Source organism: Plutella xylostella, chromosome 27, assembly GCF_932276165.1.
Source record: "Plutella xylostella chromosome 27, ilPluXylo3.1, whole genome shotgun sequence".
Taxonomy (NCBI): Eukaryota; Metazoa; Arthropoda; class Insecta; order Lepidoptera; family Plutellidae; genus Plutella; species Plutella xylostella.
In genome coordinates, this window is record NC_064007.1 from 6,136,593 (window position 1) to 6,159,166 (window position 22,574).

Sequence of the window (22,574 nt, forward strand, 5' to 3'; positions counted from 1 at the left end):
CAGTTTGAGGCCATAGTCCTTCTACAAGCCATACCAAAATTAAACGAGCCGAGCGCAGCGAGGCATCCGACAAGTAACCCTGCCATAGAGAAAAGAAATCCGAGCGAAGCGAGGCACTACGTATCATAATTATTAATATCAATTAAGAAAAACTACGGCAAAAGTCCCGTTTAACAAGTGGAAAGCCGAGCGAAGCGAGGCAAAACAACCTAGACCTCAATCCAAAACCTAGAGAGCCGAGCGGAGCGAGGCAAAACTACAGAAATCAACAACCGAAAACCCGAAGAGCCGAGCGAAGCGAGGCTACAGCGCAATAAACAGCAAATGCCTATGTTACTGCAAAGCCGAGCGAAGCGAGGTAAAACGATCAAAACTATCATTCCGAGACCTAGAGAGGAGCGGAGCGAAGCGAGGCTAAACTTCTTTAATCACCAACTGCCTGTTTAACCGGAGAGCCGAGCGCAGCGAGGCAAAACAATCCAAGCCATCATACCACAAACTTTGGAGAGCCGAGCGCAGCGAGGCAAAACATTTCAAAACATTATACCACAACTACTAAAGAGCCGAGCGCAGCGAGGCAATACAACTTAAGTATACCCTTATCGTAAAAATATAAGGGCCGAACGAAGCGAGGCAAAAGTATTCAACTCACCAAAACCCAAACCCTGAAGGGCCGAGCGAAGCGAGGCAACAATACTCAAACCCTCATCAACAAAACTTATCTACATTCAGCTCTCGAATGTGGCAAATAATACTAAAGAATCCAATATTTGTATACAAAAGATATCGCCTCGATACTAGGTAAAGTTCATGAAAAAAAAAGTTAATATAGGTAGGTAGTTTCTCTACTAAAAAACTCAGGAGTATAAGTGAATAATCGAACGCTAGAAAAACGCGCGAATGGCGGTGACTCAGATTTATAAGGTGTTATATTATTATTAAAGAACCCAACGTTTGTATACAAAAAGATGTCGGCTACATAAACTACAGGTAAAGGTTATAATGGCTAAAGTTTTGAAGGGAAATCAGTATCAGTTAAAGCCAGTATTTCTTCAATATGATAGGAATATTAATGCGAAGAAAACCACCAGAAAGAGTCGCTGCGTTATTGTAAAGCTGACCGATACTAATACTGAAAAAAAAAACAGTTTTTAAAATAAAAGCAAAAGCATCAATACCCACGTGATAACGAAATTCATACGGAAAATACAGTTTTGAAGGCAAAACTTAAAACAAGAAAAACCAAAATTCATACTGAAAACTGTGCCCCCCCCTGAAACAAAATCATCAGAACCCCTTTTATAACGTAATACATACAGAAAACAGTTATTAATCCAAAACAAAACACAACAAAGAATTGCTACAGTTTGTCCAAGTCAATACCCTGCTGAAACCAAAACTCATAATAAAAACTGTAATCCCACCTGAAACAAAATCATCAGTACCACTTTAATAAAGAAATTCATAGTGAAAACCTTTTTTAAGGCCTAACAAAATGCAAGATAGATTTGCTACGGTATGTTAAAGTAAATACCTAACTGAAACCGAATTTCATAGGTACTATAAACTGTATTCCACCTAAAACAAAATCATCAGTACCCCCCTTAGTAAAGAAATTCATAGTGAAAACAGCTTTGATGGCATAACGAAACGCAAGAAGGATTTGCTACGGTATGGTCAAGTCAATACCCTGCTGAAACTGAAATTCTTACTGAAAACTAATCCCACCTGAAATAAAATCATCAGTACCCCTTTAATAAAGACATTCATAGTGAAAACAGTTTTTAAGGCGTAACAAAACGCAAGAAAGATTTGTTACGATATGTTCAAGTCAATACCCTGCTGAAACCGAACCAAACGCATCATAGCCCCGCGCGGCTGCTTGCAGCCCGCGCCACAACGCAACCTCTAGTTATAATATATAAAGCTGGATTACCACTCACTCACTCACTGACATGATTGTTCTCCCAGAAGGAGCCATTTTTTGATATAAAAATGTTTTAGGGAAATGTACAGGGTGCTCGGGTGAGTAGAGAAAAACCTCGACTTTTTAAAAAAAGTTGTAAAAAAAAAAAATTTTTTTGTTCCTCTTTTTTGGTGACCATACATTTTTTCATATTTTGAGGGTGTATTTAGAGTGTCTGACAGATTATAAAAAAAATATAAAAAAATAAAAAACAAAATGGCGGCCAAAATACCGTAAAAATTTTCCCATTTTTACGGTAAATTTCGAGATTTTCCCCAAAAACATGAAAAGTAGAAATGGCCACTTTTGATTTTAAAATTTGATGCAGTTTTGTCGGCAAGACCCGTACTAATGACATTTGACCATTTTTATTACTTTCGACTGGCAACCCTGGGCGATAGGCGAGATTATATTTTTTCGGATTTTTTTACGTCGACCCAACTTGAGGTGAATTGATCTCCCAGAAGGGAGGCAGGTGGGGTGATGATTTTTTTTGTACACGGTCTGATGTATGGTGCAGTTTATGGGAAAATTCCGAAAAGTTGAAAAAACAAAATGGCGGACTGCTTTGGCGGCCATTTTGTAAAAGTGACTTTTTTTCACGATTTTTGATTGGTTTTTTCACATGTTTAGAGTGGTTGGGGAGATTTGTCTTGTATGGCGCATTTGTGTACTTTGTAGGGAAGGTTATACATGTTAAATAAAAATTCCCCATTTTTAGGGAAAATTTTGAGATTTTCCCCAAAAACATAAAAAATAGAAATAACCGTTTTGGATTTAAAAAAATGATGCAGTTTAGTCAGAAAGGCTCATACTAATGACATTTGACTATTTTTATTACTTTCGGCTGGCAACCCTGAGAAATACGGGAGATTATATTTTTGAAAAAGTTCGACGTCGATTCAAGTTGAGGTGAATTGATCACCCAGAAGGGGGATTTTACATGTTTTAAGGCTATTTCACCTGTATTGAGTGGTCTGACAGTTTTGACTTGTAGAGCACGTTTGTGTAGGTGAATGCATTTAGTTTGCTTATGAAATAAAAACTCCCCAATTTTAGGGAAAAAAACAAAATTTACCTAAAAACATGGGAAATTTTACATAAATATGCAATTTTATCGTTTTGTGATGGTCTGAGGGGATTTGAATGTATGGCGCGTTTGTGTAGTTAAATGCATAGATTTTTAATTAATAATAAAAACTCCTCACTTATAGGAAAAAAAACAAAATTTCCCTAAAAACATGGGAAAATTTACATAAATATGCAATTTTATCGTTTTGTGATGGTCTGAGGAGATTCGAATGTATAGCGCGTTTGTGTAGTTAAATGCATAGATTTTTAATTAATAATAAAAACTCCCAACTTATAGGGAAAAAAAACAAAATTTCAAAACGTATAAAAAATACCAACATTAACAATTTCACCCGGTTGAAGTGGTCAGACAGATTAATGGTATATGGCGCATTTGTGTAGATAAATACAAACAATAATTATTTAAAAAAAAAACTCCCCACTTGTAGGGAAAAAAACAATATTTCCCTAAAAACGTATAAAAAATTACCAACATTAGCAATTTCACCCCGTTGAAGTGGTCAGACACATTTATGGTATATGGCGCATTTGTGTAGATAAATACAAAGAATAATTATTTAAAATAAAAACTCCCCACTTTTAGGGAAAAAATCCAAATTTCCCTAAAAACGTAGAAAAAATTACCAACATTAGCAATTTCACCCCTTTGAAGTGGTCAGACAGATTTGTGGTATATGGCGCATTTGTTTAGAAAAATACAAAGAATTATTTTTTAAAATAAAAACTCCCCACTTTTAGAGGAGAAAATATTTTCCCTAAAAACATACAAAATGTAAATCAACTTTACCACAGTTTAAGTGCCGAGCGCAGCGAGGCCATAGTCCTTCTACAAGCTATACCAAAATAAAACCAGCCGAGCGCAGCGAGGCATCCGATCGACAAGTAACCCTGCCATAAAGAAAAGAAATCCGAGCGGAGCGAGGCATTACGTATCATAATTATTATTACCAATAAAGAAAAACTACGGGAAAAGTCCCGTTTAAGAAGTGGAAAGCCAAGCGAAGCGAGGCAAAACAACCTAAACCATCAATTCAAAACCTAGAGAGCCGAGAGGAGCGAGGCAAAACTACTGAAACCAACATGCGGAAACCGGATAGCCGAGCGAAGCGAGGCTAAAGCGCAATAAACAGCAAGTGCTTATGTAACTGCAAAGCCGAACGAAGCGAGGCAAAACAACCGAAATTATTATTCCGAGACCTAGAGAGGAGCCGAGCGAAGCGAGGCTAAACTACTTTAATCACCAATTTCCTGTTTGACTGGAGAGCCGAGCGCAGCGAGGCAAAACAATCCAAACCATCATACCTCAAACCTTGGTGAGCCGAGCGCAGCGAGGCAAAACATTTCAAAACATCATACCACAACCACTGAAGAGCCGAGCGCAGCGAGGCAATACAACTTAAGTATAACCTTACCGTAAAAGAGGAGCCGAGCGAAGCGAGGCAAAACAATGCGAACCACCATACTTCAAACCCTGGAGAGCCTACTACTACTCATACCCTTGTCAACACAACTATACCTATAACCTGAGAGCCGATTGTGGCTAAGAAATATCTTGAATGAATAAAAAAAAGATAAAGTGTATGTTTGGGCGTTTATAGTTCCAATTATGGATTAAATTGAAGTAAAACATAGTTCTGTAAAAATAGTCTTAAACAGCAAACCCACGTAAGAAATTAATGAATAAAAAAAGCCTGTGTATTTCTTTTCTATGAAAAAGTTTCTCTTCAGGATAGAGTAAACTAATAATCGAGATGCTAGAAAAACGCGCGAATGGGGGTGACTCAGACTTATGAGGTATTAAAAAACCCAATATTTGTACACAAAACGATGTCGGCTCGATACTAGGTAAAGTTTACGAAACCAAAAATTTTTCATATAGTAGATTAGTTTCTCTACCGTATTTGTGTGAGACAATCCGTAACAGGAAGGCGAAATGAATACCACTAAAGTAATTATAATAGCAACATTTCATAAGAAGAAAATCATAAGCATAAAGCCATAAGTAGTCTTCACTCAAATTTGAATACAAAGGAAAACGCCAGAAATTTGGTATATTATAAATAAAGCCAGCTGACCGATTATTATACTTAAAAAAACTGTTTTGAAAACAAAAGCATCAATACCGACATGATATCGAAATTTATAATGAAAATAGTTTTTAAGGCCTTACAAAACGCAAGAAAGATTTGCTACAGTATGTTCAAGTCAATACCCTGCTGAAACCAATATTCATACTAAAAACGTAAACTTAACTAACCTAAAACAAAATCATCAGTAGGTACCCCTTTAATATAGATATTCATAGTGAAAACAGTTTTGAAGGCATAAGAAAACGCAAGAAAGATTTGTTACGGTTTGTTCAAGTCAATACCCTGCTGAAACTGAAATTCATACTGAAAACTGTTTCCCACGTGAAACAAAATCGTTAGTACCCCTTTAATTTAAAAAAAATCATAGTGAACACAGTTTTTAAGGCGTAACAAAACGCAAGAAAGATTTGCTACGGTATATTCAAGTCAATACCCTGCTGAAACTGAAATTCATACTGAAAACTGTCTCCCACCTAAACCGAAAGCATCAAAGCACCGCGCGGCTGCTTGCAGCCCGCGCCACAACGCGACCTCTAGTTTGTATATAGAGCGGATGGCTCTTATCTGTAATACAAATATAGTTTCAATATCAGCGGCTCTACCCCAAAGCAAAATGCCATACGACAATAAGCTGTGGAAATTACTAAAGTAAACTAATCTGGCGGTTTCAACGTCGGTCTGTTGTCTAATTTTCCTTACAGCAAAAGCTGCGCAGCTCAACCTTCCAGCCAATTTGGCAATGTGAGGTCCCCACTGTAACTTTGAAACTATAGTCATCCCAAAAAGACAGTATCATTAACTACATAGGTCCAATTTATTCGCATCTAGAATAGTGTTATTGTTTCACATTTATTTTTATTTTTTATAACAAAATGATCATTATTCATAATAATATTATATTTGTATATTATCTCAGTAAATAAAACCAGCTGAAAGTAACTTCTCCCATTTAAGTAATACGTGTTTACGTGTATTACGCCCTAACTGTCATCAGGAGAGAGAGTGCAATGCCATAGAAAAATACTTCCTTCCGACGAATATATTTCAAAATGGACAACTTATACGGATTTGTCGTCAATATTTTTTTGCTCATTTGAAAAGAGCTACCCAACCATGTATGAGTATGACTCATCTTTATTGGACATAGGTCCCAAAACGCCCATTGTCATTTAAAAAAAAGAAAAACTGTTTAGGTCCCTAGTCCCTAGTAATTATTGTGTCATTAACATTCTAAAAAATCTTGGAGATTGGATAATATTTAGAAGTAGAAAAACTCTTTTACTTTTATATACTTCCCTCTTTGAATGTTACAAAATTATATACTTACTTACCCCCCTTGTTCATAAAAAAGTTAGTGGACGCTTTAGCTATTGAATTGTTTTGTCCCTCTCTGTCAAAGAAAAAATTGCTAAAGCATCCACTAATTTTTTTATAATTAGTGGGGATAAGTAGGTACTCCATTGTGGAGAAAGAGTAAATCCTACTAATATTACAAAGGCGAAAGATTGTGAGTATGTACCTATGTGACGTTAAAACGGCTGAACCGGTTGTAATGAAATTCGGTATGGAGTTAGCTAACACCCTGGATTAACAAATAGGCTACTTTTTATCGCGGTGAGATGTCCCCACATATTATATTATTATTATTATTAATTAATGAAATGGAAATACTTATAGTGAGGCGTTCATGATAATTTGGAGAATGGCCGGACACTAAATCTTAACTACAACATTCTGGTATTTATTACTGGAATAAGCAGTGCGCAGCGGTGAGCACGTGGTGCTGTGTGAGTATCACGCCCCCGCAATCGTTCTTGATCAATGTCTGAGTGTTCTGCAAAATCAGTGATAAGTATGTTAGAATGAGGACAGGGTATTGCAATAAGGGTATACTAAGCCGAAACCTACGTGTGCAGCATGTTGTAATCTAAGAAAATTTTGTTGGTCACGTGACTTTTTACTATAGAAAATGTTTTTTTTCGCGAGTTTTGACATTCTTCTTTTATTTTCGGGCTTAGATAAAACATGCTGCACATGTAGGTTTCGGCTTACCCTTTTTGCAACATTCTGTAGTATAACTAGCACCGCAAATTGAAAATAAGTTGAGACATTGCGAAAAAGAGTCGCCTGCCGGTTTCAGAATAGAGTATTCAAGAAAATCTCAGCTGACATTTGCTCAATGGTTGACTAGATACTCCTTACACTTACAACTTGGACTCTGATTATTGCTGGTATAAGGTTTAGGTATTACCCTTGGAGTCGTGGGAGGTGCGGTGCGGGGAGCCTTAGTTAGGAAAGCCTTCCTCGCGGAGTTCCCTTGGGCGTCACTGGGTCCATCAGGCTGGCCAGGGTCAAGCGACCCCAGATGGTCTGCTTGTTTCCTCTTAAATCTCCGATAATCCTGTAATGTAGGCAGTTCACCAGAGTCAATTCTAGAGGTCCGGTTGGCTATTTTTTTAAATTCTGAGTTACATATATTGCATTTAATATTTACATTATTAAGTACTAGTTACATCAGTTAATATTTACATCAACACTCGAACGCATGCTGCAAGATCTCAGCACGGCAAGCCTTCAAGTCGGATTGTCGATGAATCGGTCCAAAACGAAGATCATGTCTAACAGCGTGAAACATAGGGTCACGGTAGACGGTCAGGATATACAATATGTCAACGAGTACATTTACTTAGGCCAGCTAGTCTCATTCGAAAACAGGCAAGACGATAGACGCATCGATAACGCCTGGAAGAGCTACTGGTCTATGAAGCAGCTGAAGGGCAACCTTCCACTGTCACTCAAGCGCAAACTCGTTGACATGTGTATCTTGCCCGTCCTAACCTACGGCGCACAGACATGGTCACTGACCGAACATCAAAAGACCAGACTGAAGGTCTGCCAAAGAGCGATGGAGCGTAGTATTCTAGGTGTAAAATTGACAAACCCGCATAATCGATGTTGGTGTCGAGACCGCGAAGCTCAAATGGAACTGGGCCGGCCACGTCTGCCGAATGCACCCGGACCGGTGGGCCAAGATAGCGACCGAGTGGGTGCCGGGCGACGGGCGCCGGCGGAGAGGCAGGCCGAGAAGGAGGTGGCGGGACGACCTCGTCAAATATTTGACGGATTGGGAGGTAGCCGTATTGGATCGGGAGAAGTGGAAAATTAAAGGGGAGGTCTTTGCCCAGCAGTGGGAAAACACATAGACTAATAAAAAAAATAAAAAAAGTACTAGTTTAAGATACATTTACAATACAATAAAATAAATATTATAATACATTAAACAAAGTAAATTATTAAAATATCATTATTCAAGCATATGCATAGTTGGTTGCTAATGTGTGGGTCGGTGGTGGTAAAGCAGTATTACCGTTAATTTTACAAACGCCATGTAAGGGTATGTATTGACGGTGGTGGGGTGTCCCCCGTAGATCCTGTTGGCGGGGGGCGCGGGGGGCGCGGGGGGCTCCCTCACAGTCACCGAGTCCTCACAGCTCCCTGAAAACATAATAGGTAGGAGAACGCAAGAAAGATGCTATACATTGCCTTTCAAGAGTAGGAGGGCAGGCAGTTCTCATAAAAAATATGGACTAAATAAGGTATATACAATTATACATTGCCTTTCAAGAGTAGGGGGCCAGATCGTATAAAATGTATGGATGCACGACCCGTTAGGTGAAACTGCAATTTTTAAGGCTTTTTTACTGGGGGTTGACTGTACCCTATAGGTAATAAAGCAATAGGGCCTATAAATAAACAGTTTTAATTGTTTAGCTTAGGTTAGCCTACCTTTGAAAAAATTATGAGCTGTAAAGTATGTACCTGCACATAGATAGGTATCTACGAGGTATATACCCAATTTTATCCTACCCATAGATCTACTCTACCATACTTTCCTACCTAACATAAATAATAAAACGTACCATAGTAAAATAGCACAGTCACAATTAGTATCTTCATTCTGAAAACCATCACTTTCATGCAGTCTCAAAAATAATGGCCATGGCCAACTCAATTTTATTTCAATTAACTAGCTTTAACTCAACTACGGCGAAGCAATGAGGATTCATCGATATACGTGTCTCATCGATGTATTGAGTTCCGGTATTACGATTCAATACCGGGATTTCGGTATTAATACCGGTATTAGACATCTTTTTAGGGTTCCGTAGTCTACTAGTAAACCTTATATAGTTTCGTCATGTCTGTCCGGTGACCGTCCTGGCTCGTTCTGCGCCGTTTCTGCACCGATTGCCACGGAAATTGGTGAAGAGATGGATACTAATAATCCAAAAATTGGTTTTTCAAATTATCGAAATAAATTGTAGCGTCCGTAGTCGAGCTGGCTTCAGTGATCAGCGTGCGTATTTGTCGTTTATAGTTACTATAATAAGCTTTACTACATAATAAAGGACACACGCCCACGCCTTGTACTAATGTACTCCCTTGCGGGGTAGGCAGAGGTGCATTGCTGCACCCACTTTTCGCCAGTGTTATGTTTAGTCCCAATGTAATAGGGGGCGAGCCTATTGCCAATTTTACGGGCACATCCAAGACCCGAGAACAAATATCTGTGTTTAAACAAATATCTGCCCCAGCCGGGAATCGAACCCGGGACCTTCGGCTCAGTAGTACTACATAATAAAACTTTTACAAAATTCTTAAATTTTGTCTCCGTAAGGTCTTTTGTTTAATTTGATAATTTATTATAAAAGCGTATACCTACCAGTTCCCCATGAATGATGTGTTTGTTTTAAAGTCTGAGTGTGGGGAAAAGCAACTTATCTTTGTTTCTGGTCTCAATACTGTGAGTGGCTCCTACTTTACGGAATGAATTTAAGTTTTTACGAACATACATAATTATCTTTTCAAATAAGGTGCCAGGTTTGCGTGGTATATTTTTTTACAGTATGTAGAGTCAAAGTTGTTTATATAAAAATACGATTACCTACCTTTTATGACTAAGACTTTGAAGACCGTGTTTTTTTGAAACATACAGCATTACTCGATATTTTTTTGACTGCGATAAATAGCAGGGCTATACAGGTTGATGCAACACCAAACAAATTCTAAAAATATGGATTTTTGTACCGGCAGCACGCAAAAAACTGATCGAAGGTGTCGATTTTCAGCAAATTTATAAAAGTGTCAATATCTCGAAAATTATCGAGTTTTTACCAAGGTCATATTGTGATATTCTGGCCTCTCATGAGCTGACCTATCAGCCCTTTAAGGGATGACGTTGACTTTTGGGACACACTAATGTCAAATTTGTCTCTACTTGTCTTACATAGGCAAAGTGAATTTGATACATTTTGTTTTCTTGGAGTTAAGAGCTAAATTATTTACAGTGAACCAATTAGCACCTATGGAAAGAGTAGGTAAGTACTGTTTGCATTGTCAAAAATGTCATCATGTCGCTTCAGCTTAAATATAAGTGAAGCATCATCAGCAACCAGTACTATCTCACATAATTTTTCTACGAAAAATGGTAAATCGTTAACATAATACAACTTATCGATACGAAACACTTTTATGTGCGTGTCGGACACGCTCTTGGCCGGTTTTTACAAAATATAGCATAACTATTTTGTGGTGTATAGGTCAAAATATAACAAGGAGAAGCAATAAATTCTGTATTTTGTACTCAATAGATTTTAACACTTTTTTTTTTCAATATTTATTTTGCTACTTTGTCGGAGCCGTAAATTTGTATCTATGAGAAATAACAGCTATATATATGTTACTGTAAAAGCCCGAATAACGGTAAATCCTACGATTTACCAGTAAATTTACCCACATGAGTTGGTAAATGTAAGGATTTGTGAAAATGGGTAATTTTTTTCGGGCTTTTACCATTAGAATTTGGTAAATGCTAGGTTTTACCACTGACACCTAGTAAAAGTTGGTTTTGGGAATAAAACAAAGATTAATTATTACCTATTCATTTATTTCAATCAAAAACTTAAATTATTTTCTTTCAGAATTTATATTATTTTTGATGAACAGTCATTTTGAAATAACTTTATTTTCACTCATTCACTGAACGATAATTTAAACACGGAAACCGGAAGTAAAATAATTTTCTCGTATTATTATTGTTGACGTCGAGTAAAGTAGATTGCAATAATAAATATTTCTTAAGTTCGGTCAGGCCTGTGTCACTCCGCGCGTGGGCGGCGCAGGCGCCAGCCTGGCGCCTGCCGCCTCGAGGGGGCGAATCTAGTCGGCTGCCGCAAGCGGAAGACGATACACGCGCGCGCTATTTGTTCTTATTTCGTACTAGTTTATAAATGTCGTATTTAGGTATTTATTAAAATTTATGAATAGAAAAATGGACATAAAAAGAAAAAAAGCAGCAAAAAAATACTGTGCCGTATTTAATTGCTTAAATACGGATCGTGATCCAAATTTTTTTTTTTTTAGATTACCAAAAGATGCTGACAGGTAAAACTAATCGAAGTATTTTATTGATTTCTTCTACGTTCCTTATTTGAAATGAAATTAATCCGAACTACAAACCCTTTTTTTCTCCATGTTGAACAAAGTCTATTCCAATTTTTTTTTCGTTAAAGTATTAAATTTACAGATACAACTACCTTCAAAATGTATTAATGAATCGATTATAAAATGTTCGCTGAGTGGGATTAGTGCTTAACGAAACTAATAACACGTTCACGTATCATAATATAAATTATATCCATAATATAAAATATAACTAAAAAAAACATGTTTTCACAAAATTAAATGTTTTAGGTACTTAGATTCATACATATTTTATGTACTTCAAAATATCTTAACTATGAAATTGTCATTGTTTTACTGGTTATTTCCAATAGAAAAAAAATTTGGAATAGCTTTGTATTCTAAATTCAAATTATTTTGTTTTAATATCATGACATTCTTTTTACAAACTCAGTCCGTTGCTTAGTAAACGTTGTAGTCTGTGGTGCTGAGGCAACCCTTTCCCAAAGGTGGCTTCTTTTTCAATGCGTATAACCACGTATAACTTATTATGCACCGTAGTGTCCGTAGTCCAGTGAAATAAGGCGCATATTCCCTCAAAAATAAATTGGTAGGTAAGTAAATAAAAACGTGTGCGGCTGGAACGCGATCTAAATTAGATCTTATTGCTTATGGGATGGAGTCATATTTCTTTAATAGCCATTGCGAAGATGGACTTCTATACCTGGTACTAGTTATTATTCTGTGGTTCGGTTAGTTATAAGTTATCATCATCATCACGACTCATTACGTCCCCACTGCTGGGGCACGGGTCTCCTTCCAATGTAGGAAGGGTTTAGGCCTAGTCCACCACGCTGGCCTAGTGCGGGTTGGTGGATCCCAACACAAGCAAGCTTGTGCTGAGCGAGTTGTCGGGTAAGTGGGCAACCCGACTGTCAGACGTTTTCAAGCCGCCCGAAGGCCTCTGACTAGGCTTAACGACTGCTGCCGAAGCAGCAACCGGGACCCATGGCTTAACGTGCCGTCCGAAGCACGAAAGCATCCAGAAAAGAACCACTTGAAATCGGTCATCCATCCAATGGCTGACCATGCTGGTTGTTGCTAAACCTCAGTGATCAGTTACGATCACTGAAGCCCGCTCGACTACGGACGCTTTGTTCGACTACGGAGGTTATAAGTTATAACCTGGCTTTTTCAACATTTACCGTGCCTTAATGTAAATCCTAAGATTTACCAAGTGAATAGTGGTAAAAGTGCGAATCGCAAAATCTTTCGGGCTTTTACCATTAAGAGTTGGTAAATCTTAGGTTTTACGCGTAAATCTTAGGATTTACCGTTGTTCGGGCTTTTACAGTAACATATATATAACCTATTCCCGTTTTTGCAAAAAAAGGGTGGTGACCGACAGACAGACGGGCAAAAAAATGATTGCTGGGGTTTAATTGTAAATAATAAAGGATTTAGGTTGAAAAAAGAAATATAATTTCGTACACGTGTGACCGGTTTTCTTGTCAAAGAGCCAGAGAAACCATTGACAACAAAACCTCCGAATATTGATTTCGGTTAGTTTCCAACAGTGATGATCTATAAGGGTTCCTTTTTTCCATTTGAGGCATGGAACCCTAAAAATTACGATGGCCATGGCTTGGCCTATTTTTGAGACTGAGAATGCAAGAAAGTGATGATTTTCAGAATTAAATTACTTATTATGACTATATTTTACTATGGTAAGTAACTAACTCAGTTTTACCTTATACATTAATTGTACATTACAGTCATATACTTACCTGTATAATGTGTAGGTACGTACTTTATCGCTCCTGCAGGCTTTCAAATGTAGGTAACCTAACCAATTGAATCTGTTTAATAGGTGTACTTACTTAGTCAAAGTCTAGAAAAAAAATGAAGAGTTGCATTAATGTTAAAGACTAATTTAATTTCGTTGGTGACGGTCATAAAACCAATCTAACTCTTTAGATTGGATTGGAAGGTAATAATTTAGGTAAGTGTATAAGTGATTATGTTTTCAGGGAGCTGTGAGGACTCGGTGACTGTGAGGGAGCCCCCCGCGTCCCCCGCGCCCCCCGCCAACAGGATCGTCGGGGGACGACCCACCACCGTCGAGACATACCCTTACATGGCGTATTTAGTCATTCATTTTGATGAGGTACCTACGTACTGGTGCTTTACCACTACTGACCGACACATTAGCAACCAACTATTCTATGCAAGCTACGCCTAATAATACAGTCTGTTTAATCCATACTACACTCGCGAGCAATGAAAAAGTGCCACTTTCAAAATACCGACACCTTATTTAAAATTAACGTTTTTATTTGGTAATTATCCAGATTCGCTGTTAAATGTACGTCAATATTGCAGACGCCGCTTTTTGCGTTCGAGTAATTTGGTGCTATTGTCATTCTAGTTTCACTGGAACTTATTCATTGCTGACGAGTGTATGTATAATAAAATAACTATCGGTAACTAGTATTTTTCAGTTTTGACAGATAATAATCAAGGATAAGTTATTTGATAATTCGGTAGTCGGTTTTCTGGTTAACGTATGTACGGTCGGAGTCATTCGTCAAGTCGCGCGCCTTAGACTCGCGCGCGACGCGCGAGTTGCCCCTCCCGTATTTACCTACTTTTTTTGTCGTCAACTCGCTCGACTGTGAAAATATGTAGAGTCAGCCACAAAAGTTATAATTTATTATGCTTAAGGCAACTACTTAAAATGTATAGATGTTACGATTTCATGTGCAGTTTTATTACTAGATGGACCTGCTTGCAATGAACTTCCTGGAAGTAATTGTTACAGTTAGGTCTGTCTCTTTGACCAATGAAATAAACGAAATTTGTTTTAAATTTTAGTGCTAATTCGATATTTGATATAACGGTAACACAACGAAAACGTAACACTGTGTTTATATTACGGCAAAGTAGACTTGGTAATATAGTAAAGTTAATTTATTATAGGCTTACCCCCGCAATACATCAAAATTAGTAAAAACTGACACATTTTAATATTTTTGCGCTGTACTGTAGACTGTAAGTAATGCACTGTACATCTCTGCTTTGAATTAGGAGTAACACTAAAACGACGTCACTAAAACAATGTCGTTTTAACCCTTTAAACCGGTTTTTGCAACAAAAAATTGAAGGACATAGCTATGACAGGTAAAATTTGCGCACGGGATGAGAAAGATAGCAAACTTGGGTATCATGCGTCATAGGTCACATCCCCTTTTGCCTCATTCCGCACTTCCAACATAGGCTTTATTGTAGGTATCTTTATCCCGAAATCAAAGCATCTACTTTAATGACGACTGTCTAGTCGGTACCTTCTTATGGTAATCAGCCAGGGAGACAATATTTAACTGTATTTTTTAGTTTCAATTCGTTTGCATCTGACCGTACTTTACATGGGCACGCGAGTTGACGATATAAAAAAAACAGAAGATGCCAACTCGCGTGGCGCGCAAGTCTAAGGCGCGCGACTTGACGAACGACTCTACGGTCGCCTGCGCCTAAACGTATACAGGCGGAGTTTTTAAAATAGCGATCTCTGATGATGAAGGGACCAGCTACATCTGTTATAAATCCGGGGACGTGTTGTGTGTGATGTGTGTAGCACTGGTGTTTATGTGGATGTGCTTGAGCAGCATATGAGCTTGAGATCGCTATTTTAAAAACTCGGCTTACTTTTAGGCGCAGGCGACCGTACGTGAGTCGTACACTGTTTTACGGGTAGGGTCAGTGCGTCTCAGTCTGTCCCAGTAACAATTCTCAACTTTTGTCCTAAAAATGTATGATGAAGGTATCCAATATCCATAATGCATTTTTTTTGTTGGCATCTCTGATGTAAGTTATCAGATTGCTAAATATGTGACATTACTTACCTAGGTATATGATTTTGATCACAATTAAGCAAAAACGTCCGTTTTTACCGTTTTTAAAACTTACTTGTATAATTATCAAAAAAATAAAACCATTTTTAATATATTTTTAATAAAAAAAATACTTAACAGCCTTTACCATATTATGTCTTTGTTTTGGTGGTAAGGCCCCAACACTCTAGCGAAATAGGAGGTAGGTTCTAAAAATTATGAAGTTAGGTGGGTACCTTATTATTTTAGTGGCGTTACTTATATAGCCCTCATTGTAACGTAGGTATTTAATGACTGTTTTTGCAGCCGGATGGTGAGCAGTTGGCGGGTGGCTGCGGGGGCGTGATACTCACACAGCACCACGTGCTCACCGCTGCGCACTGCTTATTCCAGTAATAAATACCAAAATGTTGTAGTTACATTACAATCCCAACCAATCACAAGCGATAGCAAATGTTTTCCTAATACCTATTTCACTAGGATTGGAAGGTACCTATACTTCCCTCTTAACATGGCCGTGACTGCGTCTCAAGCGCCGTCATCCTTCATGTCGTCCTCGCTGACGGGGCTCGGTTGGTGACGGCTGTGGTGGACCAACGGCCTAAAGAACCTGTGGTGCATAATACTCGTACATAATATTAAATATCACATAAGTCAATCCCATAGAAAACCGATGGGAATCGTGTTAACCTTATGGACCCCTCGCCACTTGCAGTATCAAATCATACAGTGAATGATCTAGGTACACCATACCTTTAAAATCTTTCCAGTGAAATCAATGACACTACAGCTGTTACTGGCACTACTAACTTGAGAGCATCTGAAGTTATCGTTCGCGTCGGATCCACCTACAATGACCGCGGAGGCTCAGTACACGTGACGCCCAAGATAGTGGTTCACGAGAGCTATAACCATCCTATTCTTGATAACGACGTGGCAGTGTTGGTGCTTCCGACCAGTATGAGCAACTACCGGAGCAGCTCGGTGCAGCCAGCCGTCATCCCCCCGGGGGGGTATGTGGTCCCGAACAACGCGTCTGTGGTAGCTGTTGGGTGGGGACTGACTGATGTGAGTAACACTTAATCTGGTAGATGATATCGGCTCCTTTAGGTAAATGACCTAATTTCCCAATCGATAAACAGATATAGGTAAACCGTATGTTGCTTTCTATATTATTTTAACACCATGTACCTAGATGAACTGCAGCAAGTCAAACACCCTCGGCCTGCGGCACGCGGGGCTGCGCAAGGTGGACCGAGACACCTGCGGCGCGAGGTGGGAGGCGTCGGTCCCAGACAACTTTCTCTGCGCGGGGCTGCTTGGTGTTGGAGGTAAGCTCGTATATCCGACTCAAGTCGACAGGCTGGACCGACTTATGGAGACGATTGTCGAGTTTTATCGAGTGCGTTTGAGGTTTGAAGTCACAGGATTAATGAGTGTTTGTGTCCACACATGTTGGGTATTTTCCAGACTCGTCAAGTCGTCATAGCTCGGCTAACAGTAAGAGTTTGTCCCCTACAGGAGCCGGTACTTGCAGGGGTGACTCCGGTGGTCCCCTGGTGTACAACGGGGTGGTGGTGGGGGTGACCTCATTTGGGATGACATGCGGCGATTCCCTCTACCCTAACGTGTTTACACGCGTCTCTAGCTATTCCGTCTGGATCAACAACACTGTGAGTAAAATAATTAAATATAGAAAGATACAGCCTTGGGCCCATAAAAAGTTTCTTCCCTTAATTCATGAATAAGACGAAGAAATAAATATTTTTGTTACCATATTATTGTAATATTAAAATGTGATGTTTGTTACACTACCATGGTGTAAGCAAATGACAATGGGCGTTTTGGGACCTATGTCCAATAAAGTTGAGTCATACATCGTTGGATAGCTCTTTTCAAGTGAGAAAAAAAATGTTATGACGACAAATGCGTATAAGTTGTCCATTTTGAAATATATTCGTCGGAAGGAAGTATTTTTCTATGGAATTGCACTCTCTCGCCTGATGACAGTTAGGGCGTAATACACGTAAACACGTATTATTAAAATGGGAGAAATTACTTTCAACTGGTTTTACTTACTGAGATAATAAACAAATATAATATTATAATGAAAGATGATCATTTTGTTATAAAAAATAAAAATGAAAGTGAAATAATAACAAAAACATTAAAATTACAGAAATAAAATAAAAAAACTTTCAAGGTACGATTATTCTAATTGGACAGTAAATCAGGACTAGCGCTTCAATTATTCATATTCTGCAAAAAAAATACCTTTTCAACGACGTATCACTCATTTCTATTGGTGCTGGTCCCAGCTTCCATATATTTGTGCCCATCATCATTTGATAAAATTAGGTTGGTAAGTAGGAAGCTAATGGGTGATTCTTCAGGGACCGTATTTTCGACGGCGTTGAGGATATCTCTGTAACCAATTAAGATAATGACGCGTAATTTTTTTTCAAGACAGTCTAGCTCTATCTCTATTTGTAACCAATCTCATTTTTTCAGTAAATGCTGTTTCAGTACTGAAAAAAAATATTTGAAGTGTGTTATTCTGATTCATATAGGGCGTCCGTTTGCCAGCTTGAGGAACAAAATGTTCAGTATCACATTTCCCTTTTAATTTATTAACATAAATTAAAATTTTATCAAAGGGCAATGAGTTTTCCTTTGACAAAAAAAATATTTAGTACTTATAAATACGTAAGTTTTTTTTGAATCAATAATTAAGGAGTGTCCGGCATGTAGTACTGATTCATATGTCGTAACATGTTGATGACCATACTTGGTCATGAAGTGGCAATGGGAGTCTGGCTATCCGTTCGCTAGAAGCCAGCCCTCCAACGCACCAGCCAGAAGATGGAGGTGCTCCTAGTATGCCTACATCCAGGTGAAAAGAAGGTCAATGTCTGATTCATATGGTATTGGTTCAGGTAACCTTCTGATTAATATTCCTCCTGTAAAAATTCTGTTTTCTGAGTATGATTCTTCAATGTAAGTTTCATGTAATGCTCTTGGGTTACAGATTTATGAAAAAAAATATACAACACTATAGTGTGAATGTATTTTGAACTACTTAAGGTTTTATGCAAAATTCTGATTCATATGTATATGATTTATACGGTAAAAAACCTCATCCTATACAGGATTTTCCAAAAGTTTACGTCATACCTTGGAGGGCTGATAGTACAGCTTACGAGTGACCAGAATATCGCTTTATGACCTTAGTAAAATTGTCGATAGTTTTTGAGATATTGACGATATCAATTTTATGAAAATAGTCGCCCCAGATCAGCTTTTTGCATGTCACTGGTACAAAATTCAATATTTTAAGTTTTAATTTTATTTTGCGTAATCTTCTATAGTTCTTCTATTGATGACAGTCCAAGAAAATTACGAGCAATGCTGTATGTTTAAAACAAAGATGGTTTTCTGTGGTGTTCGTTTTTCTGTTTCTGATTCATATGGCAACAAAAAATTGTAACGTCAATAACTCAAAAACTACTTGATAAAAAGGGTGCCTTTTCCAATTATATGTTATTTGCTATATCCATTTTCATATAAACATACGTTATAGAGCTAAAAATTAAATTAAGAAATGGCCATATAAATCAGACGAAGAATGGAATTTCGAAGAATCACCCTAATAACCTAGATTTACATAATTATAAATAGACAACTTTTTTATAGGTAAAGTGGACGTTGGTCGTGGGCTATGTTAAAATAATTTTAAACTTTCCAGGTACATCAAAACCAGGTCCACAACTCCGCCGCGGCGATTGACGCCAACTACAGTCTTATGCTACTCGCCTCAATATGGATAATATATTCAAAAAACTGATTAATTTTTAATTTTAAGTATGCGCCGATGGTATTTGCTCATTCTCAAAATTTTAAAAACGTTTTAGATAATTAATTTGTTGTGCCCTAGAGTTCACTTGCAAAGCTAGGGGTTGAGAGGGCCGTTAATAGCTGCGTTTACCTTAAATTTCCACGGTGGTTTTGTTAAAAACATTGTTATTTATATTAAGTCCACACAATATATTGTAATATTTGTACAATAAAGAGTTAAATAAATAAATATATATAGGCATTCTTAATATAAAAATGAAACAAAATTACTTTACCAATATTTAATTGTACAGACCTTAGATTAACAATACCGAACACTGCAACCAATATTTTTTTGGATCTTTCATTTCATAAGTTTTAGTTGATATAAATATTTCATTTCATAATTTTTTTCATTTCATTTTACAATTATTATATACGAACAAGAGTTTACAAAATCGAAGCAAAAAGTGACCGCATTTTCTTTATGTAAAACGATTTTTTTAAGTTCAACCCAATTACAATCATTGTACCAATGAATAAATACACAAATCCTCTAATCGAACAAATTCAAAATAAGAGCTTAGTGGTAGAAGTGGGAACTGACACTCCATCTTGTTCGTATATTGTTAGGTACAGACAAAAGAACTACCCCCATATACCTACATTACCTACATAGAGCATACAAAGGATTTATTGTAGGTTTATAAATCGGAGATAAACACACGATTATAGACAGTTTGCGTGAGTCAAAAAGTCGGAATTCGTGTGTCCCGATCTCGAAACTCTCGGCGCTGACATGTACCAATGAGTTTGATATATACCATCACTCTTACGGTGAAGGAAAACATCGTGAGGAATCCTGCATATCTAGATTTAGCACATCTTGATATGTGAACCCACCCCGCAGTGGACCAGCGTGGTGGGAAATGGTTCAAGCTTAGGAAGGCAGTTTAGACCTTGGGGATATGCACAAAGGTTCCATTCGAGAGAGCCAGGTGCAGGTACTTACACCCCCACTCAGAATACAAGAATACAAGAGACGGTCATGACAGTAGACGAGTTCTCGAGTGGAGACCACGAACAGGTAAACGCAGCGTGGGACGCCCTTCTGCCCGCTGGACTGACGACCTTAGGCGGGTAGCCGGTAGTGGTTGGATGAGGAAGGCCGAGGACCGAGTGTTGTGGCGCTCCTTGGGAGATGTCCAGCAGTGGATGATTATTGGCTGATGATGATGATGATGAAAACTAAGTACTTATTACTTCCATGCATGAATCAAACTATCGCGAAGGTCACGGACCATGTCATTCCGCACTAGCACTAGGAAACTAACAAGTGAAAAAGGGTTCATTTTTAACAATGAAGTGGCTCTTATTTTGTTATGGTAAGTACCTACCTAATATCATGTTAAACATAAACATGAAATATCTACATTACCCTATATCTACCCATGTTAGTGACTCGACTTTATGATGATAAATTCGCGACACTAGACATTGCTATGTACTGATGATATTTTACAAAGAAGGAAGAGTTTTTCATATTTACAATTATTTTTAGTTCTTTTGTCTACTAAGTATTTTAACAGTCTTTGTAAAGTAAGTATCCAAAGCGGGGTAGTGTCAAAATGCCCCGTGAATAGTTAGTGGTGGTTAGTGGTAAGTCTAAGGGCCTGTTTCACAATGTATCCAGACATGATGTGTTCGCCGCGAACAAGTTGCCAACTCGCTGAGCTCTCGCTCGCTGTCAACTCGTTCGCATCTCTCTTGTGTAATAAGGCCCTAGTGCCAATTTCTCCATTCTCGGTTAGAGCATATCAAGTAGTATTTAACTTTTGACACATCTGTCATGAATTTTATATGGAGATGACATTTAATTTATGATTAAACGAACTTACCTTGGTAGTGAAGTTCTATCATAATCATACGAAGCACTCAGTCCGAAGAGATTGGTATAGAACCTAGAATATATACATATGTCGCAGCGTTGGCAGACAAACGCCGCATCGATGTTGATTTGAGCGTGTAAACGCGTCGTAATCGAATCAGAAACGTCAAGGGATTTTCCTTGGGTAAGGTCGATACAGCCCTGGCAACATTTTAAAAAGTAAGAGGTCACGTGACGTTTAAAAAGTGAAGGGGCCATGCCGCCATTCTGGTTCTGGATTCTGGATTCTGAGCTTGGACGAGTTGGACGTGACACGGGAAACAGTGTGCTGTATCGAACTTGCCGCGTTTCTAAAAGTAATCCGTCTGCATCATCGCGATCTTGCATTGTTACATTAAGTGTTGATTGTAATCTGAATAATCAAGATACGAACTATACGAAGAGCCTATTATTTCCGCCCGCCCGATGAATCCACCGCCAGACGAGATGCCCGGCGGACACCCCCTCCCCGTCATCAGATGTGGGATCAGAAGACGCCACCCCACGTGCTTCACACCACGACACGAACTACGAGAAATGGCAGCAGCTTCTAGAACAACAGAATCGGAATTTCCTGACGCTTGTTCCAGCTATGAAATCGCCGTCGTCGTCGTCCGAGCTGAGGTTACCCGATTACGATCCCAGTAAATCCGATGTCGACGCACGTTCTTGGATGTCGACTGCGGACCTGTGCATGAACGACGAGAATCTGCAAGGCGCACGGCTTATGGTGGCCTTGAGCCGCGCTCTGAAAGGTCATGCATCCACGTGGCTGTCAACTGTATCTTTCCCCTGGATGACATGGAGTGACTTCACGGAGCTTTTCATACGAAGGTACGAGTGCCCAGAGATACAGCTTCATTCCTCATTAATTTGAGTGACAGTAAACCGAAAGAAAATGGGTGCCTTGCTACTTATGCTGCCTCGCTGATGACTGCAATCATGTCACGCTGGAAGAACATGAATACCGAACATCTTGCTTTGGCTACAGTGTTGGCACATGTTTCCCGATTTGAAAGAAGTGTCCAACGACTGGCTTTCACTACAGAAGTGACTACGCGCAACCAGCTTCAGCAAAAGCTCAAGGCTGTTTCGTTTCTAAAACGGAAAGTAGCTAATAGCGAGGACTACCCCGATAGCAAGAAAATTCGCAGCTTCAGTGCTTCTGTTTCCATAAAGTGCAACTACTGTGAGAAATTAGGGCACAAGTCCACGTTCTGCTTACAAAGAAGATGTGGTTGGAGGAGACCAGAAGAGCGTTCCCCTTCCCAACCAAGTGACAATTTCAAGAGGATACCGCCTCCATCTACAGC

At 38.6% G+C, this 22,574-nt stretch overlaps 2 protein-coding genes across 3 annotated transcripts in view; one reads left to right on the forward strand and one right to left on the reverse strand.

Moving 5' to 3' along the window:
* Window positions 1-9,482, reverse strand: part of LOC119691816 (trypsin CFT-1) — a 60,173-nt gene extending 50,691 nt beyond the window's left edge. The window contains exons 1-4 of the mRNA XM_038110032.2: window positions 9,069-9,482; window positions 8,516-8,643; window positions 7,400-7,549; window positions 6,897-6,982 (exon numbers count right to left, since the gene is read on the reverse strand). Of these exons, the coding sequence (XP_037965960.2) occupies window positions 6,897-6,982; window positions 7,400-7,549; window positions 8,516-8,643; window positions 9,069-9,126 (422 nt within the window). The 5' untranslated portion in view covers window positions 9,127-9,482. The remainder of the gene's footprint in view (window positions 1-6,896; window positions 6,983-7,399; window positions 7,550-8,515; window positions 8,644-9,068) is intronic.
* A 3,738-nt stretch (window positions 9,483-13,220) lies between these two features.
* LOC105395347 (trypsin CFT-1) overlaps window positions 13,221-22,574 on the forward strand; it is a 67,333-nt gene continuing 57,979 nt past the window's right edge. Inside the window, exons 1-7 of one of the 2 annotated variants that reach the window (XM_048631112.1) lie at window positions 13,280-13,337; window positions 13,641-13,777; window positions 15,807-15,892; window positions 16,271-16,568; window positions 16,696-16,831; window positions 17,022-17,173; window positions 19,246-19,588. In XM_048631112.1, the coding sequence (XP_048487069.1) occupies window positions 13,292-13,337; window positions 13,641-13,777; window positions 15,807-15,892; window positions 16,271-16,568; window positions 16,696-16,831; window positions 17,022-17,173; window positions 19,246-19,344 (954 nt within the window). In that variant the 5' untranslated portion in view covers window positions 13,280-13,291 and the 3' untranslated portion in view covers window positions 19,345-19,588. Of the gene's footprint in view, window positions 13,338-13,640; window positions 13,778-15,806; window positions 15,893-16,270; window positions 16,569-16,695; window positions 16,832-17,021; window positions 17,174-19,245; window positions 19,589-22,574 lie in introns of those variants that run through there. The other variant, XM_048631113.1, reaches the window with a different exon arrangement.